This window comes from Eucalyptus grandis, chromosome 10, assembly GCF_016545825.1.
Source record: "Eucalyptus grandis isolate ANBG69807.140 chromosome 10, ASM1654582v1, whole genome shotgun sequence".
Taxonomy (NCBI): domain Eukaryota; kingdom Viridiplantae; phylum Streptophyta; class Magnoliopsida; order Myrtales; family Myrtaceae; genus Eucalyptus; species Eucalyptus grandis.
In genome coordinates, this window is record NC_052621.1 from 7,589,155 (window position 1) to 7,613,973 (window position 24,819).

The 24,819-nt window shown below is 38.9% G+C and overlaps 1 protein-coding gene across 2 annotated transcripts; it reads right to left on the reverse strand.

Annotated features, from left to right (window-relative positions):
• Window positions 1-794: 794 nt before the first annotated feature.
• LOC104423477 (protein CHROMATIN REMODELING 5) lies at window positions 795-23,122 on the reverse strand. Of its 2 annotated transcripts, none has more exons than XM_039303793.1 (31): window positions 22,836-23,122; window positions 21,194-21,932; window positions 20,970-21,037; window positions 18,716-19,153; window positions 17,355-17,579; window positions 17,156-17,239; window positions 15,105-15,164; window positions 14,910-15,013; window positions 14,679-14,730; window positions 13,138-13,201; window positions 11,458-11,551; window positions 11,231-11,318; window positions 10,998-11,132; window positions 9,813-10,004; window positions 9,633-9,700; window positions 8,072-8,165; window positions 7,862-7,986; window positions 7,694-7,757; window positions 7,234-7,446; window positions 6,112-6,354; window positions 5,873-5,983; window positions 5,660-5,746; window positions 5,370-5,549; window positions 5,083-5,163; window positions 4,710-4,955; window positions 3,620-3,775; window positions 3,321-3,498; window positions 3,023-3,204; window positions 2,132-2,476; window positions 1,954-2,047; window positions 795-1,796 (listed from the first exon to the last, which is right to left on the reverse strand). In XM_039303793.1, the coding sequence occupies exons 2-31, from the start codon at window positions 21,888-21,890 to the stop codon at window positions 1,309-1,311; spliced, it is 5,256 nt and encodes a 1,751-aa protein (XP_039159727.1). In that variant the 5' UTR covers window positions 21,891-21,932; window positions 22,836-23,122; the 3' UTR covers window positions 795-1,308. The 2 variants fall into 2 exon arrangements, with proteins under 2 accessions (XP_039159727.1, XP_039159728.1); XM_039303794.1 differs by lacking the exon at window positions 22,836-23,122 and adding an exon at window positions 22,612-22,803.
• Between the last annotated feature and the right edge of the window lie 1,697 nt (window positions 23,123-24,819).

Genomic DNA, 24,819 nt, shown 5'->3' on the forward strand with positions numbered 1-24,819 from the left:
ATGTTGGAGGGGACTCTTCAGAAATTGGGCGTCTTCTCTTGACTTCTCGAAGATGAATTTTCCTCGTATGTTATGTTTCGGCTTGGTCTTGAGCGGTAGTCGTCAAATCCATCCAAAAGGGTAACGTTCGAAAAATGGGAATAGACCCCCCACCAAATTTTGGAGATTAGGAACATCAGTCAATGTCGGTGTAATGACTCGTGTACTTCGCGCAGTGCCATGAATAGTGTCGACAGAGACTTGAGTCAGTACACAAAGCGGAGATAAGCAACTCCAAGCGTTCGATTGAGAGCATTACGTAATGGATAGCACAATTTATCTTAGAGACAATTATTTAGAGGATCGAATCCTCTCATTACGGCCGTCGCGGGACATTTCCTTAGATTTGAGAATCGATCGGGATTGCTTTCGATCTAAGTGCAGAACGAAAACAACTATAGCCTCGTCTCTTTTCCGTAACGGAATCTAACTTCATTCCTCGAAGTATGGCTTGGTCAAAAGCTTCATCATCCTCGTTTCCCCCTTTGACCAACCAATTCCGATTCACCAGTAGTGAAGCACAACCTCCAGTAGAAGCCGATGCAAATTGCTAGCGACTTCAACACAAACTCCCGGCGATGATTATAATCAATGAAGCTTTTACCCACCGGATTTTTGCAGAAATCCTCCCAAAGGTAAATAGCAAGTAAATTGCCTCCAATAACTACTACGTCACCGTAACCAAAAATCCTCTTGGCTTTTAACAATCCAAACACGACGACAAGCCATGGACCACGAGAGGGTGCATCATCTCATGTTGCACAACAAAATAAAATGAATTCAATAACTCCTTTGAAAAACAGACTACATTTGCATTTGCCGTTGCTTAAGATAAAGCACACGACTTATCGAGTACTACGCAAAATTTGTAATGTACACTTCCATTTCAGGATTACATGTGAACCTCTTTGTTGTATGTATACATTATGAGACCTCTAACAATTTACACGTTACATGTAGAAAATCGCTGACCTAATTATTTGAAGGTAACTTGTAGCCAAAACAAATTTGTCTCCAAAAGATGAGCTTTGCCTCTGTTTGTCAGCCACCTGTTCCACCAATTTCAAAGGGTGCGCCTGCACCGCAACGTCTCACTCCGTCCAATGCTCTGTCAAAGAATACCAACAAGAATCATTGTGTCGTCCCGATGGACAAGTCAAAATTTCCAAGGAACAACCAGTGGCTGAACCGGATGCATCCGGATGGAAACCTTGGGGTTTCAACCAACCACATGCAATCAACGGATTACTCCGACATAGCAGTGCATGCTTATTTGATATCCGAAGAAAAATCTGGTCTCTGGGGAAAGCTGGACTGACGCATTCTGTATGGTCTCTCGTTAGCAAATCGTCTACTATCAGATGGTGCTGCTCCAAGAATGCCCAGCGAATTCGGGTCAACTAAACGGGAACCATTGGTCATTTGCTGTTGCATTGGAGGCTGAGCAGAAGAATATGCCTCTGCTTCGGGTCTCCTCCTCCGTTTCCAGGCTTCTAATTTAACTGGATCATGGACTTTGTTTGCTGGCTCAGACATATGGTAAGAGGTCGCATTCCTGTAGCCTCTTTGGTTGGGGAAAGGAGGGAAATAGCCAGAATCACCATCTCTGCCCATTGAGCCGGATGAAGAACCATTAACATGAGATGGCCCAACCTCCTCATCCTGCTCCTGTCTAAGTTTTGAGTAAATCTGATGGAGTCTCTCCCCAGATAAGTTTGAGAAGGTAGACACATAGTTCCATAGTCGCGTGGTCATCCCTACATGTTTATATACAACTAAGTAAAGACATAGTGAAGACATTCCCTTCATGAGAGAGAGAGAGAGAGAGAGAGAGAGAGAGAGAGAGAGAGAGTGGATATAAATGGAAAACATCATGTCAAGAAGGATGTGAGAGTATTGAGCTAGAGAACGTACTGTCTTGCTTGTAAGTCTCCTCCTCGTATTCATAAACGATTCCATCAATCCTTCTTCCAATGAGCTGGAGATAATTTCGAATCCTTGCAAGCACCTGAAAAAGGTTTGTAAAGAAAGAAATGTAAATCTTGCCACATGATCAGACCTTGACAGGCAAAAATATAAAAACTCGCAACACCTTTTCCTTGGGAAGATTGGCACTGGTAGTCTGTAATCTATGAAGACGATTCAACGTTTTTATCTCATCCGCCATGACATCTTCACACCACTCCATCCATTTCGCTTCCTTAAACTGCTCATACACTTCTTCATCATCTGACATTTCACCTTCCTCTTTAGCTAATGGTTCAGCTTTCGCCAATTTCTGAGGCCTTTCTTTTTTTGCTTGCAACTTAACTTTCACAGGAGCAGCAGCTCTGTTCTCCCTTGTTTGAGCGGTGTTGAGAACATTATCTTTGACATTCTTAGAGGCTTTACGTCCTCCTTTGACATTAGAATTCTTGCCTCCAGCAGCATCAAGTTCCTGACAAGAATTGAACAGGTTATCAGTTCATTTAAGTCTAGGCGCAGAATTGCACAAAAAAAAAGGGAGAAAAGGAAGTTCGGGAGCAGAGATACTGAAAAAGAAAACTATTTAGCAACATTGACAAAAATAATTCCAAATCAGATTAAAGTAAGAGATTAATACTTGGGGAAAAAAATTCCACTTGAGATGAATAATTCTGTTTTGTTTAGTTTGACTCCACTTTCTCTTACATAACATGAATAGAGGTGATCACTCTAAACATTCAAAAGACTTCTGAGGGTAAGAGAGCAAAGGAATCTGCCTCAAGCAACAAGCTTTAAGTTTCACTGAAGAAGCTTGGAACTTGGTGATTTTACTAAGGCATCATATGCATTCGGATGGTGTTGGGGACAATAAAAACAGAGGGATGCATCCAGATGGCCTGAAAATTTGCAATCTACACGGCAACAAGAAATACAAGGCAAATAAAGAACGGTAAATAGAGATGCAAAAATGACAGATGGTCTTCATGTTACATGGAATTAAAAATCGGAAGAGATCTACCATTTCTAGAAGAGCAGTTGCACGGTCTCGCAAATTTGGAGCACGTGGTAGAAATGTCTCATGGTGCTGAAGTTCGACTGGAGCAATCTTCTTTGTAAGGCCAAGACTTCCATCTAACCGTATCTTCTCCCAATTGCCAAATCCATGATAATAGATGCCAAGCAGTAATCTTGCATCGTCAACTGAGTATATGCAAAGAGCGCGAAAAAGCAAGTACGAAGTCTCAGCTAAAACTGAACGTTTTCATAAACATCAAAAAGCAAACAAATGACAAACAGATGGAGAAGAAGCAATCTACTCTGATTCCATCCACAGCCTTTGGACCAATTCGAAGGTTTGAGATAAGTCAACACCCTGAACTGCCTGATTGGATCAGTGTAGTGGTTGATGCGCTTTGCTAGAAGCTGGAGTGCTTGAACTCGAGTAAGAAGATCATTAGCTTTCACAGAGACACCAAAAAAATCTAGAAGTGGCCCCTGTACAGCAATCAGGAAATGCAATCAGTAGAGAATCAGGGGCTTCGGTCCTTTCTTTTTCTTTTTTTCCCTTTTAATTTGTTGGGGGTGGGGTGTTGGGGATGATTATTATAGAACCAACCTTCGGATCAATGTTTCCCATATTGACTGCCTCTCGACATCCATCAATCAAAGAGTTGAAAAGCTCAATCTGCGCTTCAGAAGGAGCTGCAGAAAATGATCCTCCAACCTCCGAAGCAATAAGAGCAATTTGATTCTCATTCCCAAATTTCATCATCTACATAACCAGAGAAACAAGACAATCAACAACTAATGCAGGACTAAGACCAAAGAAATGAAAGAGACATCATAACACAGACAAAAATATAACATACAGAGCATGACAACTTGAGTGGTAATTTCATACACCTCTCTATCAATATAATGGCTGGGATAAGAACAAGTTAGAATCCAATCAAAGGAGAGATTTTTGTACTCCTAACTCTCTCCTTTGCAATGAAAATGTCACAGCTAGTTGACAAGAGATTGCCAGCCAAATATTTGTAAAAATCACAAGACGAGTCATGAATAGAAGGTTCCAGCAGAAAACAAGGAACAATCCCTCTCAATAAATAAAATGTTCCATTAGGGGCCACTGGGATGTGAGTAAACATGAAACTCCCACACATTCAGCACTTCAAATGTTCCACATAATAAAATCCCTTTCCCCAAGACTTAGAAACACAAACCAGCTTCAACGAATGTTGCAAACAACCCCCCAAAAAAAAAAAAAAAAAGGAGCTCATAATAGCAAAATATAAACCTCAAATTCAGCTCTAGTTTGACAGCTATATAAAATCCAGTTGATTTCCACATAGGGCAATTTTCCTAAAATTGTTGCGAACACAGATTAACACCCAAGTAATTAAGTAATTAAGAATTGTGAATTGTGAAGTAACAATAAACATTATTGCCTACAAAGTCGGTTGTATGATCAGCCCACACTATTAGGTTGGTTCTCGGTGGGCTTGGTTCGACCGTGCAAGTTCCACCCTCTTCCTAGCTATAACAATCAGCTAAACGACACAGAGTCAACATAAGATAAGAACTCAAACTTATAAACGCAACAGATAGGACAACAAATAGACACTCACTTGCCCTATCAATATCAAGTTAGGCATGATATCTTTCAGTAACCCCTATATACAATAACCATATAAGGTAGGACCTACCGCACGAGAAAAGCGCAATGCATCTCTCTTAGACAGATTGCCATAAGACCATCCTCTTACTTGAACAGCTGCACCTTCGATGGCTGTAGCAGGGGGCACAGAATAATCAGCTTTGCGGCGTTTAAGGACCTTCTCTTGTGGTTCAGATTCCTTTTTCCTCCTTTTATTGGTTCTCTCAGGTTGGTCTGAGTGATTAACCTCTGCATAGCTCTTGATGTTCCTCGCAGCACGAGGAAGTAAAGCTTCCTAGAGGAAGGACAGAGAATATTTTAAATCAAAAACTCTGCTAAAATTGGTTAATTTTAGTTTGGAAGACTGTTCCTGTAAGACTCCAACATAAAGCAACGTGTCTATGGAATAGAAATGCTCATACTTCGGCTTGAGCTATAGCTTCTGGTTTGATCCATCGACTCCAAAAACTACTGTCATCTTCAGCACTACAGAAATTAGCGACCTGGATACAACAGGAGAATGTCATCAGAATAGAAACTTCACAATCATACTTCAATTTTCCTTGCTTTGAAAACTAAACAGTTACGATATGTCATGCTCATAGTGCAGGACTCAACATAGAGAAAAAAACAAACAGAGGTTGATAAACCTAATACAATGAGTTTATTTTCCCAGAATAACATTACATTCATTTGCTATTCCTTTTACCTTGAAAGCACCCAACAATTCATGCCCCTCCTCCACAGCTTCCTTCTCTTCCACTTTTTCAGCTCTATCAAGAATTTCGTCAATATCCATGCTTAGTAGTCCCTTCTTGCTCTCTTCATCATTTTTTTCCTCCTTGAAAAGTTCCTCTGCCCCAAATCTCAAGATAGCAGACAACTCGTTCTGCAAATGGTAATAGGGACAATGAGTACCAAAATATGGCATCAGCAATATAAAATATGACAAAAGAAAACCTAACAATAAGAACAGGCAAATATTTGTTTCGTCCTTACTTTGTCAAAATAGCTCCCCTTTTTTGTTTCTTTCTTCTCCAATCTACCCTCCGCATTCAGTTTTTGGATTACCAGATGGTCAAGAACCTTAAAAAGCGAAGATGACCACAAGGAGCACATGTCAAGAGCAGCGTCACTTTAAAATGTCTAACAAATAGTTGGCAGCTTGGACGAGCAAAATGATACTAGGAAAAATATTCTAGATACTCCTACCATCTTTCTCTTGGCACGCTCCAAGATGTCTTCCTCGACACTTTTGCTTGTAACAAATCTATAAATATTGACAACCTCTTGTTGCCCAATTCGATGAGCTCTACTCATTGCCTAACAATAAAATATCACAAAATTTTAATCAGATTCACAAAACATCAAGCAAGACATGTGCTACTCCTGATAGAGTAAAATGTCCATATAAAAGAAGGGAAAAGGAGGGAAAAGAGTGAAAACTGCACCTGCAAGTCATTTTGTGGATTCCAGTCAGAATCAAATATAATAACAGTATCTGCTGTAGCAAGATTAATCCCAAGGCCACCTGCCCGAGTTGATAGGAGAAAACAGAAATCATCACTCCCAGGAGCATTAAAATGATCCATAGCCTGCTGGCGCAACTCGGCCTTTGTACTACCATCAAGCCGCTGGTATTGGAACCCCCTAAGCGACATGTAATCCGCCAGTATATCCAACATTCTGACCATCTGCAGAGATCATCAATTAATAGAAAAGAAAACTCTCGGTATGTTATAAGTAAATATCTGAATGGGTGTTCAATTAATTCTAACAGTGATTTCTTAATGCAACTACAAGTCAATTTCCGGAACCCTCAACCACATCAATTGGCGTGATAAGCAGTACAAGGATTCTGCAGCAATGCAGGGAGAAAAGAAACGAGTATTCTAGCCGGAACTTGACAAATTTGAAGCAGTTAATGCAGTCTATTCTCCATCTTCGCAAATTACTTAATCTGCACAAGCATGCACATGTGATTGCATATAAGCTCGACGCTAGGTCTGGCCCACTGTTACACTGACCACTATGCCTATTATTCTTCTCAACTCCTGGACTCCGCCTGCCATTAAATTAGGCCTACTCCTTGGTACATTTTTAATAAATACCATTTCATTGAAAAAGAAAAAGGGAATGTGATTTCCTAATCTGTTGCCATTCATATGCTTTCTTTTTACAGGTGAACTATGCACTTTTTCCATCTCTCAATGCTTATAAAATTTTTTAATATGCTTTAAAAGGGAGGAGGAAAAACTGCACACAGCACCAACTTAATTTGATTGTGCATGAAGTCTCTATGCCCTCTCATATTGACATGCATATATCTTCAAGACGTTTGCCTTGAACCACTCCCAGTAGATAAGAACAAAGCTGAGCACTACTCGCACTACAACCTTGACAACAAAGAAAACATTACGTCATTGTAGGCCAACTCATCTTCACCACCAGATAAAAGCAATGAAATACACAACCTAAACCATGAATAGGTTTGTGGCACCATGCAATTTCCAGAAGCATGGCACAATAGTCTACAGCTTCCAAAAACTATCCAAACCGGCCCTAAAACATACCTGGGAGAAGATCAGAACTCGATGTTTTGTCTCATGCAATCTGACAAGCAACTTGTCAAGAATAACCAGCTTCCCACTACTCAAAATGATCCTTTCCAATTTACTGTTGTCACTAATTCTAAAATCCCCTCCATAACCATGGTCTGCACTTTCAAACAGGAAAGGGTGGTTGCAGCATTTCTTCAGCTCCACAACAATGTTTAAAAGAGAGACCTGCAATTTCAGATCGATTATATATATATGCAAGCAAAATCCCAAAAAGAAACAATAAAGAGGGAGCCATTTTGTTTTCATAAAAAAAATTAAAGAAATCTTGAAGCAAAAACTGCTCATTGTCTTAACACAATGCATACAGTGTCATGTCAGTCACTACCAACAATACAAGTACTATCACATAAGAGTCTAAAGTGGAGCAGAAATAGAAGTTCCAATTAAAAACAAGGTCAGGTTATCCAATCACCTGATTCCCACGAACTCCTTTGTTCAAGTCATGGAAATTTCTTTCTAATATCCACTTGTAGTACCTAAGAACAAAGTAATTAGAAAGTGAACACAGCCAAAACAACATAAGCAGTTTTAACAAAAAAGAGGGGAAAAACTCTTCATAGAAGTGGAGAACTGTTCTCACTGTTTCTGTAAAGGGGACATTTCAACCCTAAGAATACGCTCGATCTTTGGAGGCAAACTCTTCTCTACATCCTTGATAACTCTCCGTAGAATGTGAGGTCTTAGTTCCATATGAAGATTGGCCAGCTAAAGACAGACAACAAAAATTATCATAATCAATGGACTTTTAATAAAGTGGAAATCAGGAGAAAAAGATGCAAGAAATATATACCTCATTTTCGTTAAACGAGCTGAGGTTCTTGTAGTTTTGGACAAAATCATCTTTACTCTTGAATTTATCAGGATCAAGAAAGTGGAGCAGAGCCCTATTCATTAATAACTCAATAGAAGAATCAAATCAGTTGATGACCAATGACAAAGGAACAGAACAAGCGATTGAACAAGGACCAACGTAACAGCGGACTTAACTAGCAAATGCATCTGAATAGGAAATGAAAAATGGTCCACTGGAAACAAAAACTAAAACAGAAAATACTTTTCACATGGATAAAGACATCAGAGTTAACTGTGTCACAGGCATACCCTTGTCAACTTTTCACATCAGATACAGGGCCAGAATGGGTAGGCAACTTTTATTAATAGGAAAGCAATTGTTCAGTGATATAGCTCCTAACTCTACTTTAAGATGATCTCACCACCTTCTCTTGTCATTTAGAAGGATTCCTCCCTTAAAGTTCATGCCTTCAAGACAAGTGACTAAATCCAATTCCCAGTCCTTTAGCTTTTAAGTCTTGCCCACAAATTATTTCTCCTTTCTCTATCTCATTCTGCAATTACCCCATCATTACTAATCCAACCAGAAAAAAAGATACCCTCCAGAAGCGTCTACTTGGACATTTACCAAAAGCCAGATCAATACCCCCAGATAAACTGCAAAAAAGGACAACGAGTCATCTTCTTGCATGCTAATGTTGTATTATAACACTTCTGGAACCTCTTTTTGCAGATGATCCGTTTTTATCATATGTGCACCAGTCAACTCTATTTGCAGGTGAATGTTATCATATGTGTGCAGTATGTTTATTTGAACTTATTGCCCTTTAGTCAGAATTCTGATGAAGTTACAAGTTCTCTTTCAGTTAAATAAAGTGGTCCACTAAGGGGAGCTGTGTATCCTCTTCTTTCCAAAAAATTTTCTCAAACTCTGGGAGGGAACATATTGAACCTCCCTCTATTTTGCATAAATCAAATTTGCCGAGTACAAGTTGCCATGTGATTTTTTTGTTTTAATATGAAGTCCGCACAGTAAGAAGCAACTGCTAGAATTTTGCAAAACAAAGCAGCAAAGATTCACGTGAATTACAACACCTAATTAAATTTTAGTCCTCAAAAGGGAGACCCAGATTATCGATAAAGATGGTAAAACTAAATCTACCCCTTAACTTCCTTTCGAAGAAGCTTCGAAAAAGTGAAGATTGAAAAATCTTTCACCGCATACTAAAATTGCAGATATGTCAACAAAGGTACCCCCCACCCAGAAAAAGTACACATCCAAGAGAAAGCGCTGACAGATGAAAATCCATTCATTAATGACTTTTGACTACATGAAGAAAATAACATCTATTTCAGGAAGAAAAATTTATTTAATGTGGAAAAGAGATCCAAAAGAAGAACTATAAAGTAAAAAATGGACAAAATCCTCATCTATGGATGCAGCCAACTGCCTTAACTAAATGAAACTGCACAAGAGACTCTCCACTGTGTCAGAAAGTACTTAATCATCTTCCGATTCCTACATAGAAGACAAAGGCATAACTGAAAGAGGCAATTACCAGAGCTCCTCCACGCTGTTCTGTAAGGGGGTACCCGTAATAAGCAACTTGTTTTTTGTGCTAAATTCCTGTGAAAGAGTAAGGTCAAAACAAACAGATATACCGGATGAACTAGGTTTTGGGTCATCCTATACAGCCAATCACAAGAAAAGAAAGGAAGCAGACTAGTCCAGAAAGTACCAAAAGGGTGGTGTACAACTGTGCCTCACTATTCTTCAATCTATGCGCTTCATCAACCATAAGATAACTCCATTTGATCTTTGATAGAACAGCTTTATCCTTTAGGACAACTTCATATGTGGTCAATAAGGCATTGAACTTCATGGTTCGACCACCCTTCTTATCATTATTGAACTCATACTGCTGGCAGACCTGCCAAAATAAGCAAAAGGAACAATAAAACCAAGAAATGCTAACAAATATATTTTAATTGTATTGCACACACTGCCAGTTCTATGAAAACTGATCAATTCATGTACAATATAACAAAACTGTAATGACAACTCAGTCATCCAATATAAAATGATGGCGAACTGATCTTCAATGTACTCGCAGCATAAGGAAAAGACACTTCACATCTGTTAGTTGCAAATTCTCTTCTTCACATGACCACCACATAATCCAACAGAGACTTCACAACGATGTCAGAAAGATCCTGATGCAGGTGTACAATGCAAACCTATGAAATTACAACCCTAACTCACTCACACTAATCCCGAATCATATCAAGCATCTCTAATATGAAAAAAGACAATAAAATCATACAACACCACCAACACAAAGAACATGAAGTTTCACGTAAGAGTACAGCATCTTCCCCTTACAAGAAAGTTCATTAAAGAATGAACATGAACAAATTGTCATACAGAGATTCACAAGAATGGACAGTCTACCAGCTAGAATAAAATCGCATCTACATACTACATTGCCCTCTACACCATTAGTGATCAACAACATATCCATCAGCTCTTCACTACACTTATGAGACTCACCACACTATTAAGAGACTGAATGAAACACTATTAAGAGACTGGATGGAACTTGTAATGCTCCTTTTAAGCAAGATCAGAACATAAGGACACTGTGCATGAGCATGAACTTTCCAAGACCAGATGCCTAAGCAGCCTGTAATATTGCCTAAGCAACACTAAAAATTTTCACTCTCAAAAAAAGAAGTCATATAAAATATTTAACTAACTGACTAGAATATACACAACCTTTTTTTTGGGTATAGAACGTCATTAAATAAAAAAGGGTCATCCATTCCCATGTACTGGCATAATAAATAACTATATGAGCTAAAAGAAACTAAAATGCCAACTTCTTGCGTGCGATTGAAAAGTAGGAAGATAAAATAATCTATACCTCTCGGCTAGCACGAGTACCAACATAAACAATGACATTCATATCAGGAAGCCACTTTCTGAATTCTTTCGCCCAGTTCGACAGAGTAGACAGAGGTACAACAACAAGAAATGGCCCATAGACTTGCTGTGCATTCTGCATTCAACAAAAGAGTTTCTACATTTAACACAATGGTGATAGTAAAGAAGATGAGCACATATATGGCCTAATCAAATAAGCAGGTTGCCAATTACCTGCAGAAAACCAAGCATGGAAACTGACTGAACAGTCTTACCAAGACCCATTTCATCAGCTAAAATAACATTCGTGTCATTCCTCCAACTGTCACATACAAGTTGCCAATCAACAACGATATAATTCAAGACTGACCACACTTAAGGGCACATATTCTTCTAAGACTCCAAGTTCACCCTTTCTTTTATCAAAACTGCCAAATTTTAGAAGAGATAGACAAACACACCTGTTAACAAGGAAATTTAAACCTTCCAACTGATAGTCACGAAGCTTTCCTCCCTTCAACCACTCTGGTTGTTCGTCAAGCTTTCGTAAACTTGCTAGAAATGAGAAAATTGCAACAGAATCACATCTTGCACATATAAATATGAAAAAAGTGGAAATGATATCTCATTCGGCAATCAATGAAAAAGTATGCTATCCACTTGCCACTTGCTAGTCGGATGAGGTATGTCATCCACATATAAAGGGACCACACAAAATGATAATGCATAAAAGAATAGGAAAAGCAAAAAGTTATGAAAGATACAAATTTATTAGAAGTCAATTTTTCAAACTTATAGCTATACATCACAGAAATTCAAGATGGATGCTCCATGGAAACATCGTTACCTATGAAGACACCCAAAAAATACCAGAACTTGCTCATGCAAGACATAGTTAATTGTGTCAAGCACATGATAATTCGGAATATTGAAACATAACAAAGCTGGCCCCTCACTGACACTGCAGATATGGAGAATGTGTGGTATTTGACTGGTAAGAACCCTACTTTTCAAATGTTGTTTTTCTAATATTTTTTCTATCACTACTTCTCAAATGGAAAGTTTTAGACATGACTAACTTGCCTATCTTTTCCACCAGATGGACCTATGAGCACAGTAACTCAATAAGTGAGTCAAGCAAGACATAGTTAATTGATTCAAGCACATGATAATTCAGAATATTGAAACATAACAAAGCTGGCCTCTCACTGACACTGCAGATAAGGAGAATGTGTGGTATTTGACTGGCAAGAACCCTACTTTTCAAAAGTTGCTTTTCTAATATATTTCTATCACTTCTCAAAAGGAAAGTTTCAGACATGACTAGTTTGCCTATCTTTTCCACCAGATGGACCGATGAGCACCATATCTTAATAAGAGACCCTCTTTCTTCTTAAACATTTACCAAATGAGTAAAGAACACTTATCAAGTGGAGTAATTTGATTTTCTGCATCAGTTTGCACTACTTCGCCCCCCTAAAAAAATAAAATAAAAAACTACCAAGGAAAAGAAACTACTTTTCACAATAGATCAAGCAACTCTATAGTAAGTATGTCTTGCACTTCTAGATTTCATGGACTACCAGCAGCCATGAAATTGAAATTGTGGAACATTTAATTTAAGAACACCAAGTACCAACAAAACAACATCCCCCCCGGGCCCCGGTGGGGGCGGGTGGCAGGGTTACATGTGAAAAACTCTCACATGAATTGGTTTCCCAGCTGAAACTTGGAAAAGATGGCCCTTCGTCACAAATTACATGTGATAAAAGCACTTCTTGGGACCTCCCAAGAAATTAAACCAATGACATAACCAAATAATAACTCTACCCTCACATTAACAGATCTCCCAACTCTAATGAACTCTTGTACATCTGCAATTCCATCAAGCCCAAACTATAATAATGGCATCCCCAAGTGGGATAAGGATTCCCCTAAATACTAGATTACACTAATAGGCCACCACATTAGGAGTACACGCAAGCCAGAGTCCAGAATTCAATTGAATCATCCTCACACCATAAAACGAGCAAGAAGAAAACCATTTAGCAGTCCCCAAAGACACTGACTGCTTTCAACTTGCACATAGAAAAGAAAAAAAGAAAGGAAAGAGGTATATTGAGGAGAAAGGTGGTGCAAACCTTTGCTCTTTCTGCGCTGGAAGTCCACCGACTTGCCTTGATCAGCCATAGCAGCCTCCCGTGCCTACTTACAAAAACACAACAAATGATCATAATCTGACACAAAATCTCTTTCATTTGTCCCTTCTTCATGTATCACACACCCCAGAACTTGGAACAGACGCTCATCAGCATAAAGACAGTCACATGCGCACATACCCTCCTCTGAGAGAGAGAGAGAGAGAGAGAGAGAGAGAGTGTCCCACAGCAAGGGACCAAGAAAGTCACTTGACTGCTGGCAGTGAGAACACAAACTAGGACAGGTTCAAGATGTGCCACCAAATCACATCCATTTTCAAGTCAAGTTAAAATTATTCAGAAATGAACTCATTAGCGACTGAAGCCAATCTTCAGCTTTTCATTTCCCACAAGAATAACAATCTTATGGGAGTCTTGGAGAAAGTGATATTGTTCCTGCTCAGTGAAGACATCAGAGGCAATTACTACTTCGATGATTTATTCAATCCCCCAACTGTACTACTGCCTTACATATTCTTCAGATCTCGCCGTAGTAACCTAAGGACAAGTACTTACTGAGAAAATTGCAAAACTTTCGGTGCAAAATAAAATCAAAGTACAAACGCTACAACTTTTCATACATACTGAAGTCTGAAACTAATTAAGGCTTGCAAAATGTGCCAGGACATCACATCTTTTTCACTGGTCTCAAGAATTATTAGGTTCGAGAACACCATTTCATAATTAAACAAGCAGTTTTTTCCTTACAGGCGGAAGATCACACTGCGATACAAGATTAAGTTCCACAACTACAGAAAATTAACTACATAATCATTCTAACCTAAAGCAGAGAAAAAGACAAGAGTTACCTTAAATTCACGTTTAGCACATAGCAAAGGTAAATTCAAACTTAAAGTTGGCAATTTCCAGCACAACTGACTTTTCAGAACAGTCAATTGAAAGTGTTTGAGACAACCTTAATCATGTTAAGGTCCCCAGAAAGTCAATCCATTCATATGTGTGATGCGCAGGTTGACACTTTTAACCTGTTTATAACAAGCTTAGACACATTTATTTCAGCATACTAACATATTATTCACGTCAACATGGACACATAGATTAATTCAAAAAAATTTATCTACTCACCTTTTTACATGTTCCCATTACAAATGACAGATCATTTCATGGACAAGTTTAACATGTCGTGTCATGAAACTAGTTTCGAAACGTATGGTGTTTGGGTTTGGGTTTCAAAGCCATTATAAGTAATAGGCGTGTTACTTTGCAGTTAACATTTGACATGACATAACTACAACAAGAAACCACAAATCAAGACCCTAAATAGTCTGTATATTCACAGAAACAATAATCAAAACAAACAAGTCCAGAATTATGGAATTTACTATATTGTGAAATTATTGCGACATACAATGCAACAGCAACATTAAAGCATAACAGGCAGCAAATGCATTTATGATAAAAAAGAAACTGGAAAAATCCTTCAGGCAAATAGCAAAGTAAGTTCAGTCAAACCAGTGTTCTACCTTGTACTCATCAATAGCATCTTGAGCAAACCCAATATCGTTGTCCTTTTCCCTAATTCCAAAAAGAGAAGTGAAAAATGAATGGACCTCAACATTTCCTTCACCAAATAAAACTGTAATTTTACAAATTAAAAACAGATAACTCAGACAAAAGAGCTAATGAACTCTCTAAATTGTTGAGGAAATATGGAAGTCATAAAGGCACAAAAATGCCAGTTTAGCTTTTCATACCAGGTTGCTTCAGCATAAGATAGCCCTTGCCATTTGACTAGATACTCAGGGACAACATCTCCAGTGCTATCTTTACTAAGTCTGTCAGAAATTACTCTTTCCACCTAAATAAATAACAAAAACAAAGGATATAACAACATTAAAAGCAGCAGAGGCAAAGAAAACTGCATGAAGGTAATCTGCAAAAGAGCAAACCTGACTATATTGCTTGATGAGATCTAAGTCCATTTCCCTGCTCACATCATTGACTTCAATCTAAAGGTTAAACAAAGATCAAGAGCAAAAACGAATATTAACAGATTACATACAAATGAATCCCTAAATTCACATAATTCATGGCACCAGAAAGTATATAAGCAGCAAGCAAACCAAACAAGAATCAGTCATTCATTAGAATCATAAGATAAAGAAACCACCACCACCACCATCATTGTTGTTGTTGTTGTTGCGCAAGCCATTATTGGGATCAAAGAATCGCCTCAAAAAGTTCACCCTATTTTGCAATTACCTTCTAATATCAAATTCATCAACCAAAGCCTCCTCTCAAGAATAAAAGAATTGTCATTACAAAGAGGAGAATGCCAACAACTGCCCCATGTGCATGTTAAGCTAGACTTGTCATGATTTTAAAATATAAACACGTAACGTTTTCATGTTGCAGTTCTAATGATGTGAAATATTCTTGCTTTTAAATGTGCGAAAATAAAATTCCTATACTACCTACATATATGACATATAGAAAAAGGAAATTATATCATGTAATATCCTGGCCACTTGTTAACTAAACCCCTATGCAAAGCAATTCAGTATATCTGGATGACAGATACAATCAGTTACTTTCTCAGTGTTCAGCGGAGCAATCAATTTGCTACTGCATGAGTACACTGATGGAAAAAGCACAAACAATTCAACAAGAGAGTCGCAATGGGTCTCGAAGCCAGACCAATAAAATTTTTAAGGAAGCAATTTTTCAGCACAGTAAGGATTTTCCCTGACATATCGAAAGAATCCCTCTGAGAGTGACAAAACTTGTTAAACCACAAATCCAGGAAAACCCAAGTCAAGAATGCAGCAAACAACTAGACCGTCTGCTTCTTCTTCTTAAATTTTATGGATAACTCAAAAGTCCTCAACTTGCTTGCTCACTTGTGAATGCAATGCTCATCCGAACTATTTGCAGAGAAAGTAGAAACACAGAAGTTGGTAACCAGTGTACTAGTATAGGAACAATTTAATAATCATCCGCCCATCAATACCCCCCAATACAAGCACAGTAGTAAATATCTCCCTTTCTAGACCAGGATCTATGGTAGAACAATACGCCACTCAACTAACTAAGCATGAGGTTCTTAAACTAGAAGCTGGATTAAAACTTTTAGCCTTATTTACACTATCCATCCCTTTACACCATAAGCAAAACCCAACTTCATGGATTAGCCTAGAGATCATGTAGAACTAGTGCAGTGTCCATGCTGGTTCTCATAAATGCTTGGAATTTCCACCAACCTAGGTGCTTGCTAGTGCTTTTGCGTACTTTTTTTATTTTCTATCTCATGAAGCTAGAAGACAATAAGAAGAGTCTTCCACAAGCATCCAAAAGCTGGAGAAACTAAACAAGTTTTCAGGAAGCGACCCAGGGATGCATTGGTTGCTATCTACTCAGCTTGGATTTAAATATTTTCTTTTACCTTTCTATTAAAAAAGTTTCTTTTAACTTCAATAATTAGCAAATACAAGAAAAAGATTAAAAAGAATTCTTTTTGCTCAAGAAGAAATAAATGTAATCCAATATACTATTCACTTTCTTAACCAATCCCAATAACACAATTAAATATTGTTTATTGGATGCCTGTCCTAATGGCAGCTAAAACACATTTCAACAAATTAAACACCAAACTAAAGCACCAAAAGCCACAACCACCCCTCACGAAATCTAAGATTCTTAGGCAGAATCTGGTATCAAGATTCAATTGCTAGGACAGAAGCTACAATAAGATGAAATAATCCATCATACACACTCTATATGAATTGAATAGCCTTATGGCACAACAGGCCAGTGAACCACAAAAAACTTACATAGAAATTTTTTTTTTTTTTTGGTCAAACATAGAAAATTAAATACAATGACATTTAGTATTCCCATCTAGCATGTTGCACAGATGTGGAAGCAAATTCAGCCATTTCAACTCCGTTGTTTCATCATAAGAGATCAAGAGAACAACTTTGGCACAGTAAAGATAATTTACCTCCTCCCTAGAGATTGATCTCCTATACCTCACATCCTCCGTCACTTTTTTAGTATAATTCAACACCTTCTTATATCCACTGAGCTGAAAATGCATATATGTGAAATGTCAATACTTAATAAAAATGAAAAATTCAAAAATATGTTATAGTTTCACACTTGTAAAGGATGTACATGGCTAGAGGTATTGAGGAACCTACATTTTGTAGATCAGGAAGGGACTTCCACTGACAGTGTAAGTGAGACTGTCCTTTCCACTTTATCAAAAATTCCATTTCATTCCAATCTGGCTCAGAATCAAACAGATGGCTCATGAGAGTAGGCTCTGTTGATCTGTTATTCCTACTAGCCGCTTCAGCTGTGCCCTTTGGCTGATGCCAGAGAACCTTTTCAATTGAGTCACCATCTTCCTCTTCCATCTCCTCCTAGATAACCAATTGAGAACGATTATCAGAATCCTTTTAGGTGCAAATTGAAGAAGCAAGAGATGAAGCCACTAAGAAAGAAAATTCAACTTCATGGGCACACAGCCAAGCTTGTTCTTGGATTGTGAATTAAAAAGGGGTCTGGTTAAAGGACGACCTTAAACATTCCAATGCACTGATTACACATAACACAAAAGAGGTTGTTAAATGGAAATGGGAGACTTTCCTTATCTAAATATTTATCAAGTTCCCTGAGGGCATTTTAAAGAATAATCAGTGAAAAATTCTCACAAAACCAGTTAGGAAATTCTTCTAAATAAAAATTGCAGCCATGCACAATCTCACCTTTTTATGTTTTCAAGAGACAAGCAAAGAAAAAGGTCCAAGTCAACTTGTAGAAATTAATGTATTAGCATAACATAAAGTCAAATATGCCACACCACACCAAACCCCAACATTGGGCAACACCGATGTCATCATCCTTATATTCACAAGGATCGATTTCTTATGAGCTGAATTAAGCACAACTAAGGCAACAAGACTGCATATAGTTCTAGTAGGTCTTGATAGGCAAGATGTGCTTCACATTGTACACCATTTTCTCCGGTGAAGACTAATACTTCATCTAGAAAAAAAAATCAATTAGATAAAACATGAAGGGCATGTCTAGATTGACTTTTACTTTATACTCTTTGCTTAATTTAAATCTAGCGATGCATGCACTTTGAATTTTTTAACATGAGATACACGAAAGTTTCACAAAATAAATTTTAGCACATATAGATTCGCATATTCTTATATTTCATAGGTTATAAAGTTTGAACAGAATTTTGCATTCTAGGGGAAAAGCAAAAGAAATACTTTTGGCTTCTACAAAGCTTAAACAAACAGGCCCTGAATATGAATGTCTGATACTGTTGCAGCCAACTCAGTCTACCAGTTGCTAGGAAGAAGAAGGAAAAGAAAAAGCAGGTCTACCCATCCGCAAAGTTCCAACAAATAAAGTCCGCACAGATAAGCACCAAGCACAAGACACGTGTTGATTAATACTTCAAAAAAAAATAGATAAGGAAGAACCAATCTTAAGTAATGCTTACAAAGTTGACTTTATGGTATTAAAGTTTAAAAAGTTGTACCTTTTGTGATTTTTTCCTCTTTCCTTCATCAACATCTTCACTATCATCACTTTCAACATATGATACCTTCCTTACTGACCTAGTTGAGGTACGGACCTCATTGTTTTCTCTTATGCTGCTTGTTAAAGAATTTGACCTGACGTTATTTTTCCTAAGCTGTCCACCCCTCCTTGTAACACCCTTGAAATCTTCTGCACTCTCACTATCAGAATCCCTGGCAGAAGACTCATCTTCCTCCAACGGACTTTTACCTTTTCTTGGTCGCCTTGGTGCAGGGAGTGACTTCCGTTCTGTGGAAGATTTGCCACTGCGTCCACCTTTACCTCCTTTTTTACTCTTCATTTTCTTTGAATAAAACGAGTCATCTTCATCCACAACATCCACATCATCATCAGATACATTATCCTCATCAGAGTCTTCAGCATCCCAGTCCTCGTCCTACAAATGAAAAGAAAAAAAAAAAAGTATCAGGTATGGTCACTCAAATGTCATCGAACTGCCACATAAAATTGTATAAGGATTGCCCAAAAACAGAATGATAGGAGCTATAAAACAAACCTTGAATCCAACAGCCTAATAAACAAGAAATTTACTAATAATGGGCTAAAAGCAATCTAAGGAGATTAAACAACAAAAGATAATAAGCTGATATTGATTAAACCCAAATTATAAAAGAACGTTTGAGCAATCTATCAGGATTTTTTTCCTCAATGAATAGAAACCATATTCAGGGAACAGTCACGCTGTAGAAACAAATCTACCAAATAAAAAATATTGCCGACACGTGTCACAGATTATCCTACCATTAGAAATGCATCTTTTCCTTACATAAATTGCATTGCTGTCGTTAGTGTCATATGCCGCAATTAAACACCTAGGAAAACCTCTTTCAATTGTACTTATATTGGCTTAATGCTCCATTTTCCTCCCACTACTGAATAAAAGAGATCTTTTCCTAGATCCTGTGGGGAACCTAGTCTTCCACATACCAAGTTCATCTTCATCTTATACCAAATATGAAGCAGATAAAAGCTAAGCCGAGAATTTGAACCTGTTCCTTTATAACAAGAGAACACCTCAAGATGCAATTAACACTTGATCTACCATTTCTCACATAACTCAAATTTATTTACAGGCTGAAACCAAGCATTGTCTTTATTCACTGATAACATATATGCATAGATTTTGATACGCAGCTCAGATTGCTCAATAATTCCTAACAATTTCGGCTTCTTTTTCCTCAGGACACAACCACGCAATAAGAAGACTTGGATGAATGAGTTAGGACAAAAACATGTTATCCGACAAGGACTAAGAAGAGAGTCATTCAATAGCACAAGCAACGAAGTAACACCCCTACATCTAAGTTAAGAGACTGGAATTATATTGGACCAAAGCCAAGTCTCAGTCTCCAGCAATATCCCTCATACTCAGGCCATCCAACTTTGGTAAGTTCATAGCAATATCCCTCATACTCAGGCCATCCAACTTTGGTAAGTTCATAGCAATATCCCTCAAACAATTACCAAGTCTGCACTGAAGCTGCTCATGACCACCATCAACATTTCACGAGCTATTTCCTCATCACCTGAAACATTACCCTATCCATGAAACTCTGAACATTGCTAGAGGTCAATCATCTACCACCAAAATAACTGGTCCCTCCTGTGTGTAATTGAAAAGTTAGCCCGACCTCCCAATTGAAAGCAAATACAGGCCGCAACAACTCAAAATGAGATTAGAGAATGCATCTGGAGAACTATAAAAAGCAGCATTCTCTCCAAAGCTGAGTTGTGCGTTCAAATATTGCCCCCATTCTTCTAATAAAACCTCAGGGTAAACCTCCCCAGTTTGTCTTTTTTTATGCAAAATAACAATCGCCCTCACTGATATGTTAATCAAATTCTTAGCCACAAAGTAATTTTACGCATTCTTTATTGCCACAGTTAGCATATGGTCAAACACATGAAACAATATAAGTTTTCGCAGCACCAACAAGCTCCTTGTTTTTACGCTGCCCATACCATGATATTCTCTAAGTAGATCATTGGTAACACTGGTGAGCAAGCTGGAAACAAAAAATAATGAAGCTCGGCAACCAACTATTCAGTGTCATTAGCTGTTATCTATGGCCTCCGTCCATGGAAATAGATATGCAATTAACTACTAGGCTATGTGTTTGTGTCTGTGCGAGGTAAAAATCATAAACCACCCAACATTAAAATTCAAAAGAATGCGACTCCAACAAATTCACCTTTTTTGCTAATTGACGACCTGCAACCCCAGAATCAGGCTCAAAATCAGCATCATCAGGGTCATCTCCTGCGGCAGCAGAGGAACAGTAATCAATGGCAATTCCAAGAAAAAAGTCATAAAAATGATCAGAAAATAGCAAAAGAAGCCTTGCAAAACTGCAATATACGTCTAAAACAAGTACTAGTTAAATAATGGATGAGCTGAATTGATTTTACTAATTACCATCTTCATCGTCTTCTCCCTCATAGTCAGCATCGTCATTCTTTTCATCATCATCTTCTTCATCGTCATCATTCAGGGCCCTTGGATTCCGAGAGACATTTCTATTAGCTGGAAAGGGCGTTGGTTTTGTTGAGGGTATCGAATTCATCCTTGTGGAATGATTGAACGCTCCAAAAGCAACTGACTCACCCTGCTCTTCCCCATCCTGCTCGTAATACTCATCAGACAACATCTCATCTGCTGGAACATCAGAGGGGCCTCTTTGACCCTTGGTTACTTCTTTATGCCCATCGTCATCTGACTCTCTTGCATCAGCTGAATTACCTGCTGACCTTCCAGAAGTTTTACAGTCTGACCCACTTTTCGAATCTTGTCCAGAATCAGACCCTTCTGGAGGACACATGGGTTGGCAGTCCTTCCAAAATGTGGAACCCCACTTGCCCACATTAGCCGTTCTCCTTACAGAAGGCTGCAGGTTGTTTGCTCTACTTCCATTATCTGCTGCTGCTTCTTTCTGCACTCTGCTGGAACCAGATGGTTCACCGTCACTGGGGTACCGTGCATCCAGATTCATATCAAATCTCTCGCTGAAAGACCTATCAACATCGTCATTCGCTACGGAACTCTGAGCCCGGCTATTTTCCTCCACGATGCCACGTGATACTGTTTCATTTGGAAAATTCTTGAAGAAGGCCATCTATCACATGGAACTAAAAATGTCCCCTAAAAGTCCAGATTGCTGTGAAGGAGAAGTAAGAAGTGAATGATGAGAACGGTCTTGTCATACTGAAAAACAAACTTTTTTCTTCTAAGATAATAATAACAGCACCACAGGCAAAAACATGGAGATTCTATGCAGTTCAAACGGCTTACATAAGAACGAAACATGCCTTTATTTGATAAGATAGGAAAAGCAGCAGCACAAACAAGCAGATAGAAAGCTGGCAATCCCATTCAGTTCAAGTGATCTCAAAAAAAAAAAAAAAAAACAGATTTCATAATTCGGTCTTTCTGATAAAAAAAGAAACATAAAACCTTGCTTGAGAGGGTCTGGCACTGGATGGACTTCAAAAATTCTCAGTGCAAACAGAAAAGCTCAGGCAAAACTAGCCTATCTAATCCTCAGCGAAGTACTTCACATCAAGAAAAAGTCACACGTCATTTTGAAAAAAGTCAAAAGTCCAAAAACATTTGAAACGCAATTCAAAACACGCCCGTCGACGCTCCAACCTTCGTACTGAAAGCAAGCATTGGGCAAAAATTCAATCACATTCGATCCCAGACGAGAGCAAACCACGCAAGGCAGCAAGACGAGCAATCAGGACGCATCGGAGAGAGCAGGCGACGGATCAAGGCCGCGGCTTCACTAAATCTCCAAAACAGAAGGCGAAAAAGCTCAAGAACACCGAATCGGGAACCTCAGAACGCTAATCCCGTCCGAAATTCGCGAGCGGAGGGCCGACTTCGAGCTTGTTTACAGTGAAATTAGTAAATCGACCCAAGCAGCGACGCCGATGATGGGAAAACCGACGACGCTCGCCCCTCCTCGGGGCGCGACTATATGGAGAAACTAAGAGCGGGGGATTGATTTCACTCGGGGACAATCGGATGAGCGCGCGCGCATGTTAGCAATCGTGCGCACCTACAGAGTTCCGGACCGGCCGGAGGCAGACCGCCGGGCGGCGGCTGGGGGAGGGGATTCCGATTGCGCGAATCGCTTTTTTAGTCTCGGTTTCCGGGAATCGGAATAGGAACCACCCACCGCGGCGGCGGCGGCGGCGGCGGCGGCGGCTAGGGGTCCGATGCGCCGCTCGGCGGAGGCCGACGTCCGATTCGCGAGGGAAGAGGCGGAGGTGATTTTGGATTAATCGCCGATGATGTACACAGAGAGAGAGAGAGAGAGAGATAAGAGAGAGAAAGGGGGGGGGGCGTTAAACAGAAGGGCAAAAGTTAAAGAGATTTTGGGGTTATTTTGGGGGCTTATATTTGCGCTTGGGGCGAAAACGTGTTTAAGGAGTCTCCCCTTCTCTCTCCCTCGATTACGAGCGTGGCTCGTTTCGCATTTCTCCCTCCGGGGGTCTCCTTTCATTTTCGATCTCTCGAAACCGCCGTGTGAGGGCCGACGAGGCCGCGCCCCGTGGCGGCACCGGAGGCTGAGGGGACCACGGATCGGGCGGCCCTCATAGCTCAGGCTGGCCGAGGCACCGTACCGGTCAGGGAGGCAGAGTCGAAGTGTTGCGTTCCGGTTCGAGAGCGGAGACTGTGAAATGACCAATGTACCCCTACTGAGCGATGGCCTATTCCATTTTCCGGCGAGGAGAGCGATGCGATTCGGAGAGTGTATGGCGATCATATAAATTCTATATTGGCTTTTGTGATGAGTATTTTTGGAATTAAGAATATAAAAGTAAGAGTAAATCCAATCACGGATTTGTGAATACATAAATAACCCGCCTCATTTATCCAAATATACTAAATTATTTTACATTTTATCAAAACTCATTAAAAAAGCTGAACCAAATGTATTGTATATAAAAAAATCAAAAGTGCCAGTTGACCCAAGCCCTACCTAACCTTACTGTGTTTACTAACGATGATCCTTGCCTCGTCGTAGGAATATTGCATTTGCATTTATATTTTGTTCTTATAATTTTTCTCATTTCAAATATGCCGTATTTGTTGACCTAGAAATCCTTAACCAGCAAGTCGAATATTGAGAGGGATGCATATGCCAAAACAATGCAAAAAAGATAGTTTTTTAGATTACTGCATTCTGAAAATAAATAGTCGGATTTAATTATTAACAATTTACATGAGCAGTGATGGACCTTTTATTTAGGGAGGAAATCCATCATTCTATTGGTTCCCCTGAAATAATAAGACAAAGATTATTGATTTTACTAAATTAGAAGTATAATAGAAAAAGGAAATAAGAATAATCTCAAATAGAATTTCACAGCGAAGAAGCATCTATACCCTCAGAACCTCCTTTACAAACAATTTTTGAATATTCGAGAACTCGGAAATTTGTTCGAACGAACCGGAAGTGAAATTGAAAATTTTGTTTAAAAAGAAAAGGAAAAACATACAGAATGGAAAAGATGGTGAAAAGGAAATGGGTGGGGGACTCGCACTGGAAAAGGTTAAAAAGGGGGGACCGAAAAAGAAAAAAAAAATTGTGTCCTTCGATGCTCCGAGGAATTGAATTCGTATCCGTGCGCTCCCTTTTTCAAACCAATTCTAGGGCTAGGGACTGCATACATATACATATGTTACAAGGTTAGGTTTCGAGCGGCCTGTCGCCCCGGTCATCGTAAAAAATAAACATTTCGCTCGTAGCATATTTAAACGTTTGTTCGAACCAGAATATGAAATAAAATTGATAATATTATGGGAATGATAATGAATAAATGATAGCACATTTGTGTAAATGTATAATGAAAAATCCTTATTTGAGAATTGCTCATACGGTTGTTGTCACCTCTGGACGAATTGTGCTACTATCAAAAGCTAGCGAACCGTCGATATGAGAGAAACCTCTACCATAGCTACTTCCTCGTAGTAAATAATCATACAAAGTGTCGGTGAGATTGAATCATCCATAATCGACGAAAGGCACTATGCTT

Coding starts and splice junctions, on each gene's coding strand:
- LOC104423477 (XM_039303793.1), bottom strand. CDS start 21,890: ATGGCCTTCTTCAAGAATTTTCCAAATGAAACAGTATCACGTGGCATC. Junction 21,038..21,193: donor GGGAGAAGACGATGAAGATG/GTAATTAGTAAA, acceptor CTGCTGCCGCAG/GAGATGACCCTGATGATGCT. Junction 17,580..18,715: donor AGAGGAAAAAATCACAAAAG/GTACAACTTTTT, acceptor TTGGTTATCTAG/GAGGAGATGGAAGAGGAAGA.